Here is a 15,423-nt window from a genome sequence, read left to right as displayed (position 1 = left end):
TAAGCTATCCATAAAGAGCTTAGAAATCCCACCTCTAAGCATTGCCAAATGGATCGCAGATAAATCAGGTTTTTATTTGTGTCAAAATGCAGCCCAAAAGGACCGAACAACATCTAATTTTTATTAGCAGCTATAAAAAAAGTGGAGGCATGAATTGCCTGGGTGCAAAGCTTGCTGGAAGGGAAGTAAAACCAAAAGACTTTAAGTGTTGAATAAAAAGTGTCTGGAAGCATATTTAGTCAATAAATTCTGTCACTTCTTTTTCTCTTCACATTGCATGATGCTACTCCCCCTCACACAAACCTAACGCTTTAATCCTGCTAAATATTTGCAAATTGGCACCACATCGGATCAAGACAATAGAGGGGGAAAAGCAAAGTGATGGAGGTCATGATATACGTCTTATTACAGAGATAGCATTTTACAAGATTAAAGAGGATTTTCTAGGCAATGGAGACAAATCCAGCACCAGCTTTATTGAGCAAACTTTGCAGATGCTTCACCCGTTAACATGTGGTAGTGCAAACAAAGGAGATTGTCTCCTTTTCCAAATGAGCACCATCAATGCCACCATTCCATTTATTACACATTTTCCCACTTGAGTGTTCACTTTTGAGAGGCGACGTGTTTCAGCTGTGGAGATCTGCGGGAGGCAATGGAACTGTCCATGAAACAGAAGTTCCAGCCTAGTTGCAGCATCCAGGGAAATGATCAACCTGGATTATTGCTCTTGGGAATAAGAAAAGAGAAACGGGGGGAAAAAGAGCAATGTCAAGCCCTTCTATTATAGGGATTTTATGAACAATATGTCCTGAGAACCTCCACTCTGATCAACTCAGGGAGACAAAGCTATTTGTAAATACCAGAATGTGCTATATTTTTGTCACCTTTATTCCTAATCATCAGAAACATAAATGCTTGGGTGAGAAATACAAAGTGTTGGAGGAAAGTTAATAGGAACCTGCACAGTAACTGCTGTTCTCCAGAGGAAACACGCCTCTGACGCTGGTAGGTTGGACTACAGAGCAAATGGGGCTTGTGTTAAATCAGAACCCTAGGATCTAGCACTTCCTAGCCTCAAACACCTTTTTATCCTGTTCATTACAGAAATTACAACATCAGGACTGTGAAGAGCCCCAGCAGTCCCAAGCCACTGCTTGGTTGCAGCCCAGACCCTGCCCAATGCCACTTCCATTTCTTCCACCACTCTCTCCTCTGTGGTATTCTGCATCCAAAGCATAGGTCAACATCTCAAGCCTCATAAATGTTAAGACCCCACCTGTACAGAAAAGTGACTCAAAGGACCCATAAGAAAGCTGCTGGGACAAGTGGATTCACTTTGAACTGTGGCAGATCAATGAGGATCTGGGGCTGCTTCCTGGTCAGCCAGTCCTCGCTCACACCCCAAAACTTTACTGGCAAATGCAGCCTCCAGTCAGAACCACCTGGTTTCAATTTGGATGGATTTGTGGCACTTTAAAGGGGTTTAGTGACTGCTTTAGCTGATCCTTCAGATGAAGAACTACAAAAAGCTGGCCTGGTTCCCTAACAATAATGGTGCTTATCAAGGCATCCTTCAATCGTCAGGCTTGCTGACTGCCTCCTGTCCATTGTTTCTCATCAGTATTTTTATGGTTTTCTCCCAAAAGTGATGAATGTAACAGTTGCTTCTCTGGATTCACAAAGGTAAAATGCCTGATCACATCCCTAGGCTGCTGTCTGCATCCTGACAGCAAGCTTCCAATGCAAAAAGGGGAAGTTCCACCTCTTAAAAAATCAGGTTAGAATCCAACTTGCTGCTTTTGCATTTTCCTGCTAAAGGCAGCAGCTATAATAATATCATTCTCCATTGTTTCCTGGCCTAGAGCAACAGTATATCAAATGTCCCATTGCCTGAAGTCAAGCAACAGCAGTTATGTATTGCTGAAAATCTGGGATCACAATCTCCCAGAAAATGAGGAATATTTTGAAATTACTAGGCCAAATCTGCTCTCTGGGTTGCCAGCATAAGTGTCATATTTGCACAAGTGCCAAATTTGTGATGGGAACAGTTTCAACATTTTTACAAAATGTAATGAGTATCCATTCTAACTGGGCAAATGGCATGTCCTGCACAAAATATTTGTCCAGTGAGTCAAGATAAGTTTAAGTTATACTTTGAAGAAGGACATGAAGACCTCTTTCTCAAAGCATTTCAGCAGGAGAACATTATTTTGTACTGCTGCTCTGCCTCCTACCGCAGGCACCACAAAAAATTTGTGGCCTCTTAAAGGCAAAATGCAGCAAGAGATTAATGCAATCAGACTTGGAATAATGATAAAGGGACTTGATTTCCATGGGGTCAGTGATCAGTGAAACTATTGAACAATCCCTGGTGAGCTACCTACCAAAGTGGCAAAGACTTTTGTCACACCTGAAAGTCTTGGCCAAGGGTACTGGAGCCTCATGGTACAGTGGTGCAGTAGGAAATTTTCACTATCTGTGTCCTCCTGATGGAGGGGATGATGCAGAAAGCAGTCATTTGACTTTCATATTTGTCAAGATCATAGATCCATTAAAATTCTGAATCAGAAAGCACCCCTGGGCAGTTTCTCCTTGCTGGTAGCACTCTCACAACAGATCTGTCCCATATGTTCACACAGAGAGTAGATACTACAATAGTAACATAATGGACAACATGGACAATATGGTCTGTTGGGAAAGTGCCAGTCTGTCTTCTCTGAAGGGAAATGCTGCTGGAAAGCTTCTGCTGTTCTATGGGGTAAAGGCATTTTTTGGGGATAAGGGAGGCCTCAGGGACAGGAAGGCTGTATTTCCAGAAAATTTTGGATAAGGTTCAACGCCAAAACTTGTTGAAACACCACCAGTAAAATACTGGGCAGTACCAGGAAGAGTGCTGAAGAACAAAACATGGGATTATAGACTTGGCCTGCAGCTCTGCTCTCTGCCCTTCAGGACTGGGATGGCGGGGCTAGGGAAGACCCAAGGGGACAGCAGACAAAATGACTGAGAGGATGGAGAAACTCTTCTGTCAGGAGATGTTATATAAAAGCTGTGACTCTTCAGCTGAGGAGGAAAAAAGCAAACACAATAGTGGTTTACAAAACAGAGAAGGCAGTCAGCCGAGTCACTGTGACATTTTCCTGGTCATCTGGCCAGCTGTTTACCTGTAAACTGCCCATCACCACCTCCTACAATGCTGGAGCTAGAGATGATGTGTGGAATGAACGGGAGCTCTGTTTGAAACAAATAAAAGCAAATATGTTTTAACATAATACTTCTCTACACCCAGAGGTGTGGGACCTCTGGCCTGGCTGTCCTGTGCAACCACACGAGAAGCAACAGCCACGTCCGTGAGGGAGAAGGCAAATCCATGAGTAACAGCTCCATGCAGATACTGAAAGGATGAGAGAGGGAGGGATGTACCCACGAATACCTCGTTCAATTGCAGGCTTGAGTCAGATGCTAGAAAACTGATTGATTTAAACTTTGGAACCCCAAGGTTTGGCATCACTTTGCATTTTCTGCTTAAATCCCTGCTTATCTTCTCAGGTGTCTGCAGCCTAGGTTTTGGCCTCCTTCTCGGTTACCCAGCCTAGATAAACATACGTGCTGTTAAAAGCTGTTTCCAGGAACACCTTCCTCTCCCTGCAATCTCTTATCTCCTAGAGGAGACTGTCAGAGGGTACTTCAAAGCCCTTTGAAAATGGCCAGGGCTCTGCCTGTATCCCAGCAGATACAGGAACCCTCACCCCGAGAAGTCAACAGCCGCCCCCGCATTCGGAGCAGCCTTATCACCACCACAACAGTGAGCAGCAGGAAAGACTTAGGGACTTTACCCTTCACTATCACAACTCAATCTTCTTCATTCTTTGCTCTGCAACACGCTGCCAGTCATCTCCCCAGATTCACCCGGGTGGGTTGTAGAAGATTATGCGAAAACCAGCAGAAAATAAAAGGAATGGTTTTTCTCAGCCCTGAGGAACAGGGAAGCCTGAAGACTGCTGAGCTTGTAATTAAAATGTGGAAAGGCTATGACAGAGCTCAAAAGATGGAAGAATGGGACACAGGCAGCAGAAAAATGCTGAGCACCAGGCTTTGGGCGACATGACGTTTTGAATTAAAAATAAATAAGAAAATTGCCTAGGGGAATGCAAGGAAGGGGTGGCTGTGGAAAGAGAGCGTGAGGAGCAGGGGCTATAGTCCAAGCACTGCCCTCAGATAAATCTTGTTCAGCATTCCTCTACTGTAAGACTATGAAGTGAAGACTATCAAGTGAAGGGGCAGATGAAAACGGTACAGCTGTTTTATGGTGCTATTATCCCTGCTGAACCACAGAGGATCAAGTGCCTGCCAGGACAAATGGCAGGACACCATGCATGCAGTTCTCACCCCATCAGCAACTTGAAAATGGAAATGTCAAATATAAAAGTCAGACTTTTGCTTTGAACTTGTTTTCTGCTACTGTTAACAAGCATCTCATGGGCTGGCATCAATGGAAGAGGCCTCCCAGGGAAGTAGTGGAGTCACCAGCCCTGGAGTAATGTAAAAGACATGCAGATGTGGCACTTAGGGACAGGGTTTAGTGGTACATGTGGCAGTGCTGGGTTAATGGTTAAACTTGATCTTAAAAATCTTTTCCAGTCTAAGTGATTCTATGACCAGGCACACAGGCCAGGTGGCCACAGAGAGCCCCGGGCAGACACGGACAGGGGTGTTCCATCATGATAGGAAAAGCAGCAGCTGTCTGGACAAGTGTCACCATGATATTTTGTGAAAATCTCTTTGCGAGGATTTTTTTCTCCTGAGAAGCCTCAGAGGAAAAGAAAAACAATAATTATCTGCTGCTGTGGAATGCAACAGGTGCATCTTTTACTGGTCCATGTGAGTTGCTTCTACTTAATGATCAATCATGGTCCAGCTGTGTCAGACTCTCTGAGAGTCACTGGTTTTTATTATTCATTCCATTCCTTCCTAGCTTTCTGATGGATCCTTTCTCTCTGTTCTTTTTAGTATAGTTTCAGCATAGCAATATAATATAATATCATATCATATCATAATAAATCTGCCTTCTGAAACATGGAGTCAAGATTCTCATCTCTTCCCTCATCCTGGGGACCCTCAAACACAATGACAGACAGACAAGGACCATGCTTTATCCCATGTCATATTTATCCCATCTATATTAACCCAAATCAGCCACTGCTGCTTATGTTACCCACCCAGAGAGAAGGGCTTTAGAAAATTGGAGTTAACTGAATGAGTTGTAGACCAGGAGTGAGAAACATCAGATCAGTATGTGGGAGATTCATCCCAGGGGACCAGAGAGACCAGCAAAAGTCTGAGCAGCAGACAGGATCAATATTCCTCCCTCCTAGTGAAGCCAGGGTGAAAGTACCACAGAGAGGCAATGTCATTACAAGTGTACCTGCAGTGCCAGAAGCTCAACAGGGATTCCTGCTTGAGTCTTTTTCAGGCTACATAAAGTTTTACAGGTCTGCAACTCTGCTGACCTGCGTGAAATGATTCCTCCTTTGCCTCCAAATAATATCAGGATCCAACCGAAATGCACAGACCTAGGGAACAAGGGATACCTAGGGACACTCTTCAACACTAGAGTGTCGGACACAGGTCACCTTCAGCCAGGAGAGTTCCTCAGATTGGCACAGTCCCTTGCAGATCAGCAGGGCTGCTCCCCACACTTCCTTCTCTAGACACATTTCCCTTGCTGAATAAAAAGCTGCTCCAAGCTGAGGCTTTATGCCTTTTTTCATACACATCACTGATCTATTCATCCTGTTAAAACTGCAGAGAAATAAATTATCAGTGCTGAAGAATACTCTGCCTCAGATGGTAAAATTCATTGGATTACACAACTGCTTGCTCCCCAGGTTATACATAAAGGACTGCACTAACAGGGTAATGAACAAGCCTAACCATTATATTTTCCTGCTGGCTACCAGCAATGTGGGAAGCTAAGGGTTCAGGATCTTGAGGCCCTGCTGCTGGCCTGAAACCCATCCTGCTCTTTCAAAAACATTAAATAGACTGGGACAGACAGGCTGATTGATGCAAGAGGTTCCCCTCACTCCACATCCTGTCTCTAGTCAGCACAGATGCTTAAGGAGAGAATGTAAGAACCAAGCAAATGCTGAGTGATTTTTCTCTATTGTGTACAGTGATTTTTCCTCCCAGCTTCCAGCTATCCACAGCTTTGAGACTTCCCAAGAAAAGGCTGTATTTTAATACCTAACAGACCTCCTTGGGGCTGTTCATTTCCTCATGCATTCCTCTAATTGCCCTTTTAATCTGCTTATGACTAAAGTAGGTAAAAGTAGTGTCTATCACTCCCCCTTGCCCCAGAGTCCCTCTACCATCTCTCCTGAGGTTTATAATGTCTCACTCTCTCCTGAGCAGGTGTTTTTCCTCTCCCCTCACCTTGCTGCACGCCAGGGTAACACTAAAGGCAGAAGTTGAGATCTCTTCTGTACAAAACCCTGAGCACATCAATTACTAGAGCTCAGAAAGGTTGCTCAATTGTAGGGGCACTCACATGCTTCAGCAAGGTTCAGTGTTTAAGCATAATACATATGACAACATCAGGTCAGCTCCATGTGGTCATACAAAAACCCTGTCTCCTGCAGCAGTGCCCCCCTCTCTGTGGTCAGCAACTGGTGTCCAGAAAGAAAATCAAAAGCAAATTAAGATTGTGGTGAAGTGACCCTACAGGCACCTTGTAAGGACAAACTGTCACATTTATCAATGTCTCAGCTCTAGTCAACCTTCAATCCTACCCTAGAAGTATCTCCAATCCACTAAACACAGGGAGGGAAATGGTAAAAGTGACTTTTTTCTCCATTAATAAAAAAAACTTGTACTTTTCCTAGCAGTTTAATTTTGTATGAAAGAAAACAAAGTCCTCTCTTGGGAATTTCTATCCAAACTAATAACTAACTTCTTCACAAACCATCAGCTATTTCAGCATTTCTGGGAAACCTTAAGTACAGTGGGCTTACTTCAGTATGCCCTTATCAGCCTCAGCTGCCAGCCCATCCAGTATCTGAACTCCTTCAGCTGAGGGAGCCCTTTGATCACAGCAGCACACCCAGGCACAAAGTCACAGTGGGGTAAAGGATGACCTGAACTGCCTCAGCCTTGTCCAGATGCACAAGACAGCAGCCCGCCTCAGCAGAAAATCAAAGCCCCACAGGTAGCAGAGGGATTTTTGTGCCAGGATTTGGCAACAGCAGGTTCTAGACTCTAAGCTAACACAGCCCCTTCCCCTGCAAAGTCAGCATGCAAAGGTGGGGTGACTTGGTCTCCAGCCAGCACACCCCAACTCTACTCCCTGCAGCACAGGAACCCCATGGAAGCAATTCTCCAAAGGCACCAGCAAGGGCATTGGTGACCCAACACCAGGTGTCACCAGAAAGGAGCCTGCTGGCAGGCTGGGCTCTCAGGCAGGGCCACTGTGCTGCAGGCACCACGAGGTGAACCAGCCTCCCAGCAGTGCCCAGCCTGGCACTTAACAAAGAGAAGAAGCCAAGGCTTTGTTCCACTGAGGAATCAACCATGAGAAAGAGGAACTGTGTATTGATCTCATTCCTCTACTTTGTGCAGCTTGTGTGCATTCCCATGGTTGAAAATGCCTTGGCCTTATAACCCAAGAGACAGTTGGCATGGGAGGGCAACCTGGTATGCCATCCCCAGCATGCCTGCTCCTCTCAGCTCCCAGACAAACAAACACAATGGGGACAGTTTACAAACCTCGGATGGTCCAGAGCAAAGCTCCCTCTCTGGAGCAGTTTTGGAGCAGGACACTGGATCCGTGGGAATGCCTGGAGGTCTAGATGCTGTTCCCCGCTCGGCTAACACAATGGCATCGAAGGGGAAAGGCTTCTGTGCCACAGTCATCCAGCTCCTGGGCACAAACAATCACAAACCTCACTCGCCTTGGCCCTGGCATGAGGGACAGGACCCAGAAAGGAGTGACAAAACCTGTGGTGCCAAAATGGAGAAGGCTCCATTTTGGCACCACAGAGGGCTTTTCCAAAAATGCCCTCTGGCTCCCCCAGGACACCTATGGCACAACATGCAGCAGGCAAAACACCCCAGTTATGCTGTGCTCCCTGCCACTCACCCCACTTTCTGGGCCAGGCACAATGAGCTTGTCCACGCCTCACAGGGCCACAGCAAGATGCTGTGTTGGCAGGGAGACAGAAAGCTGGCCATTGTACCCCCAGCTGGCCATTGTTCCCACCCAGCCCAGCCCCCTGGGGATGAGGCAGTGCAGGGAAAAGGCTGTATTTTCTGGGCCGAGGCCTTTTGCTGGGGCACTGGGAGTGCAGTCCCAGTATTTTGCTGGGTATTAGCACAGTGCACAGCCAAGAGATTGCCCTCCAGCCTCCTCGAGCAAGCAGCACAGGCAGACACATACACAGGTCAGAATTTATTTCCAAATACCTCATTTATATCATTCTCACATGAAATATTTCTTTTGGAATATAGCCTACACTTAGAAAACAGAAGAGAGTTTTTTTTATAAGGCACATCAGATTATAGACTACATAGAGGCGTCTCCCCCTCATTTATGCTTGTAAAATACTGGTAATTTTAAAAGTAAGATTTCTAAAACCTAGACCCTGTGTAGCCCCACGTAGAGCAATATCCATAGAGTTATTAGACCTCAGTTTACACACACCTAGTAAAGGGCTATAACAAGTTGTATATAAATCACATCTTCAGAAACAGTCACAGCTGGCTACATTCAAAAGTAATGCTACTCCAGACTATGGAACAGGCTGCTTATAAAGTATAACCTACTGCTTCCAGTTCAGCATGATACCAAGCAGTATTATCTTGCAGAGGAAATTCTGTTATTCTTGTAAATGGAAGCTGCTCAGATTCAAGCCTGTCTCCTCCTCAAACACACATTTTTGAGCGACCGAGACCGTTTTTTACAGGGAAGCAAAGCACCCAGGAGAAATCTAGCTTTGTTTTTCTCCAAGATGTTGGTGCGACTGCATATCTGCAATCCCGTCAAAGCATTTGAGTAAGAAATATAAAGGCTCAGATGTTAACTTCAGTAAGCATTAAACCATTACCAACCAGATGCAACCAAGTCAAATGCATCCAGCTTCTGTGCTATGGAAACTGTTTTTCCAGACTCTTCCAGTGCAGAAGCCAACATATTTTTATTGAATTAAGCCCTAGGTAAAGATTTCCATCCCATTTTCAAGTTTTCAGTGATGGAACATTACCCACTCTGCACTCATTCTTATGTAGAGAGGAAAAAATACTGTCTGTGGAGCCTATGCCAATAGCCCAGAATCCATTTACATAGTGTCATTTTCCTTAATGGGCCAGGAGGTAAACTGTGGTCAGCTTTATCAACTCAAACAGCCTCCACAGTTCTTTGTATCAGACACTGATTCATTTCTCATGAAAAAAGGTTCTGGCCTTCTGTCACTACAGTTTAGTTTAAGAATAAGGCAAAGGTCACTTCAAGGCTAGGGCCAAAGGGAAAAAAAAAGAAGTATAATTTGATCTTGAACTATCTAGGGGAGGGAAAAAAGTAATTGTGGCCCTAAAAAGACAGACAGACACAAACGAAATGTGCTCTGCAGAACAGGTTTAAACACTGATCCTTGCAGAGAGTCACATTATCATTTGGGTCTCCTGAACTCACTAGAACTGCAATCAAGCTTAGAGCTCAGTAAGAACCAGATTCAGTCAGAGAACAGGTCACACTCAGCTCTATGTTCATCCCTCAGCTACATTTTAGGCACATTTCAATTAATCTGTTGGACTGATCTGGAAAAAAAAAAAAGAATTATCAGTTACATTTTGGGGATGGCCTCAGACAATTTCACAACTATGAGCTTGGACAAGATTCAAACACAAGTGACTGTTGCCTTTAGAAGGGAAACATTAACTTGGTTGGAAACAGCATCACGAAAAGGACGCAGCAGCCTCAGTTTCTAGAGTCCAGTTTGTTATAAATCTCCATCTGCCTGATTTGTTATTTGTTTAGCAGCCTTAAAAGGTAAAGGGGCATCCTGAAATTCTTGGCTGAAAATTTTAAACCAGATGTAGTTTATATGGTGCTGCACAGGTATTTGTTACATCGCTTAAAAAAAAAAAAATTAAAACCCCGACACAACAGTATTTACATTCCTTTGAGCTGAAATAGATGAACTGTCGTCATGTCTGCAAAAACACAGAGGAAATCACCACTGCTCAAGGTAGAGAGTGAAAAGCTCAGCCATGTTTTTGGGCTTCCACTCGGCTTCCTGGGAAAGGAGGACAGAAAGGACTTTCTGAAAGTCAGGAGGTAACACATGACATGTCAGCTCCAAAAGGGATTAGGTTCCCTCACCACAAGCTGAAGGTATACCCATGACCTTTTTAACCATGGCATTTGAGTATAGATTACACCTCTTGCATACCCTTTTAAAAGTGATCCCTAAGAGCACTGGCTTGGGAAGACACAAAGAGAGCAGGAGTGAGGTTTTAAAGCTACAAATGTCAGTTAGGAGGCACAGTGTTATTTTTCCCTTTGATCGTCCATGTACAGAGCTCTACATTTCCACCGTTGCTTGTGCGTTCCTCCTGCAAAGCCCTGGCAGTGAAGGCCTCTGTTGTGCTCCGCCCCATCACATACACCTTACAACAGAAGAAGTTGAATCCTTTGGACAAATCCTTCTATGCTCACAGACACATGGTGCTTTTTTTTCCTTAATGAGAAGTTCTGGTCACAAAATTAGTGCCAGACCTGATATATAGCAATTATTTAACTAAGAATCCTGCTGCAATCCTCAAAAGGGTAACTGAGTCATCCAGTAGCAATATATACACATACATACAGATCTATGCTATACACTCAAGATGACACAAATTGAGATTTCAGCTAATATAGCCTCTATTGATTTCCTCAGAGCAGCACTCAGGTCCTTGCAGCCCCTATACAAAACAGCAGTATTTTTTCCACCAGGATTTGGAGAGGTTTTTCATCTTGTCTGGAGTCCTACATTTGGATTTCTTTGGTTGCTGCTGGGTATCCGAGTACTGAATACCAGCCACGATGGCTGCATCAAAGACCTCCTTGAGGTTTTTCTGAGTCAAAGCGGAGCATTCGATGTAGGATGCAGCTTTTATTTCCTCAGCACACAGCTTTGCAGCCTCCTCCGAGACTGGCTTTTCTTTGCACTTGTCCAGCTCGATGAGGACTTTGACATCTTCCCGGAGGTCTGACTGTGTCCCAACCAGAATAATGGGTGCCTTGGGGCAGTGGCAGCGAATTTCAGGAACCCACTTCTCACTCACGTTCTGGAAGGACGAAGGGCTCACCACGCTGAAGCACAGCAGGAAAATGTCCGTGTTGGTGTAGCATAGAGGCCTGAGCTTGTCGAATTCATCCTGCACAGAACAAAACTGTGTTAGCACTCCATAGAAAGAGCAGATCTAGCCTGCCCTGAGCCTTGGTGAAGCTGAATACCACCTGCCACTGCCATCTTGACAGGCACCCCAAAATGAGCACCCAGACTACTCAGCAAGGTGTGACACTAGCAGAAGCCACCTGTACCCAGCCTGAGGTCTTGTGGCTGCCAGCCAGCGGGAACCCTGCCACCATCAGGCACACAGGACAAAGGTGGTGGCTTCCACATGTATCTGAGATTTTCCAACTAATGCTGCAGGTTATTTCAAGTGCTTAAATATTTCCTCTGCTCTTTGTACACAGGTCCTCTACCCTACTTCAGCAAAGAAGCAAAGCTGTGGGAAGCGGTTATGGCACAGAAAGCCGCAAACTGAAGAGGGAGAAAGCACTTTCCCCAGACCCACCTCTTCCAGGCTGAGTCAGTGAGTAGCCCTGAGGAGGAGCACCGTGTACATCAAAGCTGTTCTGCTGACAGAGCTGGGCAAGGGCAAAGCAGATAGGCAGCAGCATATGTACCTTCTGGGTACCTTTCCTGGAGTCGGCTTTTAAACTGGTAACTACTTAGCAACATCCTACAGGATATGGGAATAATTTTCCTGCCATTGTGCCCAGGGATTTAAATCTGATGGGAGCAATAATGACTTACAATGTGCAGGCTTAACATGTCAATGGCATAGAGTAGGAGCTTTACCTTTCCCTCCCACCCATGCCACATCAAACAAACTGCACACGGGCCTCCCAGCACTACCCTTCTGTTTTTTTGTTTTTTTTTTTTTTTCTTTTAGTGCAAACTCCAGCAAAGCAAGGCCCTTTTTCAGCTTCAGGACGCAGCCACAAGAAAGTCAAACACCTCATGGTAACAAAAGTGTGTTGATCCTCACGGAAGAATGCAGCTAGAAGCAAGGGTTACTCCAGGCACACTGCTTTTATGCTGACAGCAGGATAAAACCAGGGTAGCAGCCTGAACAGGAAGGATTTGCCTCAGCTGCAGTGACATTTAATTAAAATGGACCATGTTCTCAAATGCTTGGAATTGAAAAGGCACAGAAACATAAAGCTGAACGTATCTCTCAGTTTACTGATGAATTGCAAGCTGCATGTTAATTTTTGAGATGTGAAATTTTGCTTTAAAGCCTCTGGAGGCCCAGAATATGCAATTTAAAGCCCCCTGGAAGCCTCAGAAATCTTGTTCTGCTCACATGAATTTTTTGCAGCAGCATCTCTGAGAGAGACATTTATAAAAATGTCAAAAAAGTAAGATTCATTAGCTCTCTTGATTGTCAGATTGAGCCACAGAGAAAACCAGGCTCTCACCACTCAGCTCAAGAAAAACCCACATTTACTGAGAGATGCTGCTCTGAACAACAGGGCTGTTTGCAGAAAGGCAAACAATTGCCTCTTCTTGCTACATGTGAAACTTCAACAGGGCTCAATTCAATAGGTTTGGAAGCAAACCCTAGATCTGAAAGGTTTTTACTAAGATGAAACAATTCCCTTTATATCCTAAGTACACTTCTGCCATTTCAATGGTAGGTACATGGCCTGCAGGGATTCCACACCTCTTCGGGCTACTGGTGCTGAAACAGAATTTCCCACTGCCTGGAGAGCTTTTTTTAGCTCCAGATTTTAGCAGCCATTTTATCAAAGTATCTTGAAGTATCTTCCTTTTCAGGAATCTTTTACTCAGGACAATTTCTGTCAGTTTAGATAACCCCTTCATTTTAAAGACAGTAACTTTACTCAATCCAGCTGCACTTGGGCCACCAGAGCAAACACCTTAACCATTAAGGGCAGAGAAGGCAAGGGGTGACAGGACCTGTTCATCCCTCTTGCAGCTGCCTTTCCACAGGCATTGCATGCTCACAGGCTGTCACCTGATGCCAGTTTCACCTGCCATGCTCTGCATATGAACATGCACAGCCAAGACTGTTGCAGTACCACCCCATCTCTTCAGGAGGATACAAAATCATGGGATAGTTATGCTGTTTGACTTCATATCACTACCTGCAGAAGGCTGTTTGTAGGATTTTAGCTCTGTTTTGTAGGGCACACTGCTGTCTACTACTGCATAGCCCTTAAAACCCCATTCCTAAGTAGGGCACCCACTCATCTAAATAGGTTTGTATGTTAAGACCACTGAGATTTTTCAGCATGGTTTTGGTGAAGGCATAGACCTAGATCCACAAATCTTCACAAGACCCTAACTCCCACTGTTTTCAAATGCAGCGAGGTAGCAAAATATTTTTGGCTACTTTTGGTTATCCAGCCTCGACCCCTGGCAAGCAGTGTTGCACACACTGCTCAGGGTGGTACAAACGTGGGTCTTCCAGAAAACCTGAGATGGTAAGACATGGGTTTTTTAATGTATCAGGCAAAGTAGGGGATGAGAGGCATCAGCCACCCTCATATCTTCAGGCTGCAGATTACAGGAAACCTCAGCTTTGCAGCAGAAGCACTTTCTAAACGGGTGGGAATGGCAAACATGAAGCCTCCACGGACAACCCAATAGTACTTTTTTCTCCCTCCAGCTTCTGTCCATTCAAAAAACACAGTCTCTGTCTCTGGACACCTACAGCTGTGGTTGCTTTGCATGCATTTATGCCGAACACCCTAATTCTTTAACCCGCAGTTATTTAGCAAAAATAAAGACTGTGACAACCACTCAAAGAGAAAACCAGGTGGCCGTTGAATCCCCAATATGTTCAGCCTTTCTAGTCAGGCTAAACAGAGCTGCAGCTTGAGCCAGCAGAGCAGCAGCCTGTGCCCAGCCCCTTTATGGAGAAACTGTACATCCCCCACCCTTGAACAGACAGGCAAAGCAGTGACTTAAGCAGCAGTGAAAACGACAGCAGATAATAACATGATCAAACACTGGGAATACTTTCAAATCCATGAAGTCATTTGCAGGACTACTTTGCACAACAGCAACAACTTCTCCCCTCCCGCTGTCACTTAAATCAAGTAAGTGGCTCCACTGACCTGACCAGCTGTGTCACAGAGCTGAAGTCTCACCGGCTTCCCATCGACAGACACAACAGCTTTTGGAGAGAAAGGAGGGAGGGAGGAAAACTGTGGTGAATTCAACTTTACATGTTTTCCGTTAAAGAAAAAAAAAATTTAAAAGGAAGATTTACTGTCCCTCAGTTCTGATAGCCTTTTCTTCAATTCTTTTAGATTTAACAACTTAGCAGTGCTGGAAGGGACTAACACAAACAAGACCTTCAGGGCTTTCCAATTAATTTTACTACAAGAGATGAGTTAGGCAGTGACGGCACAAGTCCTCCGCAGGCAGCGCGGAGAGCTAGCCCGGCAGTCTGGGACATTCGCCGGCTAGAAGGGTTTAGCTTTACTTCCTCGCACACATTCAGCCCGGGACATGAAAAGCCCCGCTGAACAGCAGAGAAACCCCTGGACTCCCCCTTTTGTAAGGGCGAGACAAGGCGAGTATTTAAACCTGCCCTTCAGCCGCTTCCGAAGTCCCCGACAGCGCTAAGCTCTCCACCGGAGGGTTCCCAATTAAATCCCGGCTCTGGCCGCGCGGCCGGGCATGACACCCGCTGCCAGCCTGGCTCCTTTACACCGGAGACCGGCCGGCGCTGCTGGCTGCGATAGCAGCCTGACAAGCTCGGTCCTGCTCCTGGAACCCTGCTCCCCATAAATACATACTGGAATCACCGAACCTGGACATCGCGCCCCCTCCGTGCAGCGCAGCCACGGCCGGACCGGCAGGACGCGTCGCTCCCCAGGACGGCAGAATCCCTCGCCCGCCGCCCCGGTGCCCGCGGCCGCCCCGGTCACTTACCGGAGAAGTTGTCGAAGGCGGTGGGGATGTACTCGGTGGGGTACCCGTTCGTGGTGTAGCTCACTACCAGGCTGGTCTTCCCCACCGCGCCGTCCCCCACCAGAACGCACTTGATGCTGCGCCGCGGCTCGGACCCCACTCCGGCCCCGGCTCCGGCCACGGCCCCGGACCCCGCCGCTCGGCA

At 45.8% G+C, this 15,423-nt stretch overlaps 1 protein-coding gene across 1 annotated transcript in view; it reads right to left on the bottom strand.

Annotated features, from left to right (window-relative positions):
- Positions 1-8,436: 8,436 nt before the first annotated feature.
- The window catches only part of RHOU (ras homolog family member U), a 7,436-nt gene continuing 449 nt past the window's right edge, over positions 8,437-15,423 (bottom strand). Inside the window, exons 2-4 of the mRNA XM_041402126.1 lie at positions 15,240-15,423; positions 14,417-14,475; positions 8,437-11,418 (exon numbers count right to left, since the gene is read on the bottom strand). Coding sequence (XP_041258060.1) covers positions 10,963-11,418; positions 14,417-14,475; positions 15,240-15,423 — 699 coding nt within the window. The 3' untranslated portion in view covers positions 8,437-10,962. The remainder of the gene's footprint in view (positions 11,419-14,416; positions 14,476-15,239) is intronic.

Source organism: Onychostruthus taczanowskii, unplaced genomic scaffold (genome assembly GCF_017590055.1).
Source record: "Onychostruthus taczanowskii isolate IOZ18803 unplaced genomic scaffold, ASM1759005v1 scaffold193, whole genome shotgun sequence".
NCBI lineage: Eukaryota > Metazoa > Chordata > Aves > Passeriformes > Passeridae > Onychostruthus > Onychostruthus taczanowskii.
The sequence above is the reverse complement of the archived record's forward strand: the minus strand, read 5'-3'. Positions and strand labels throughout refer to the sequence as shown.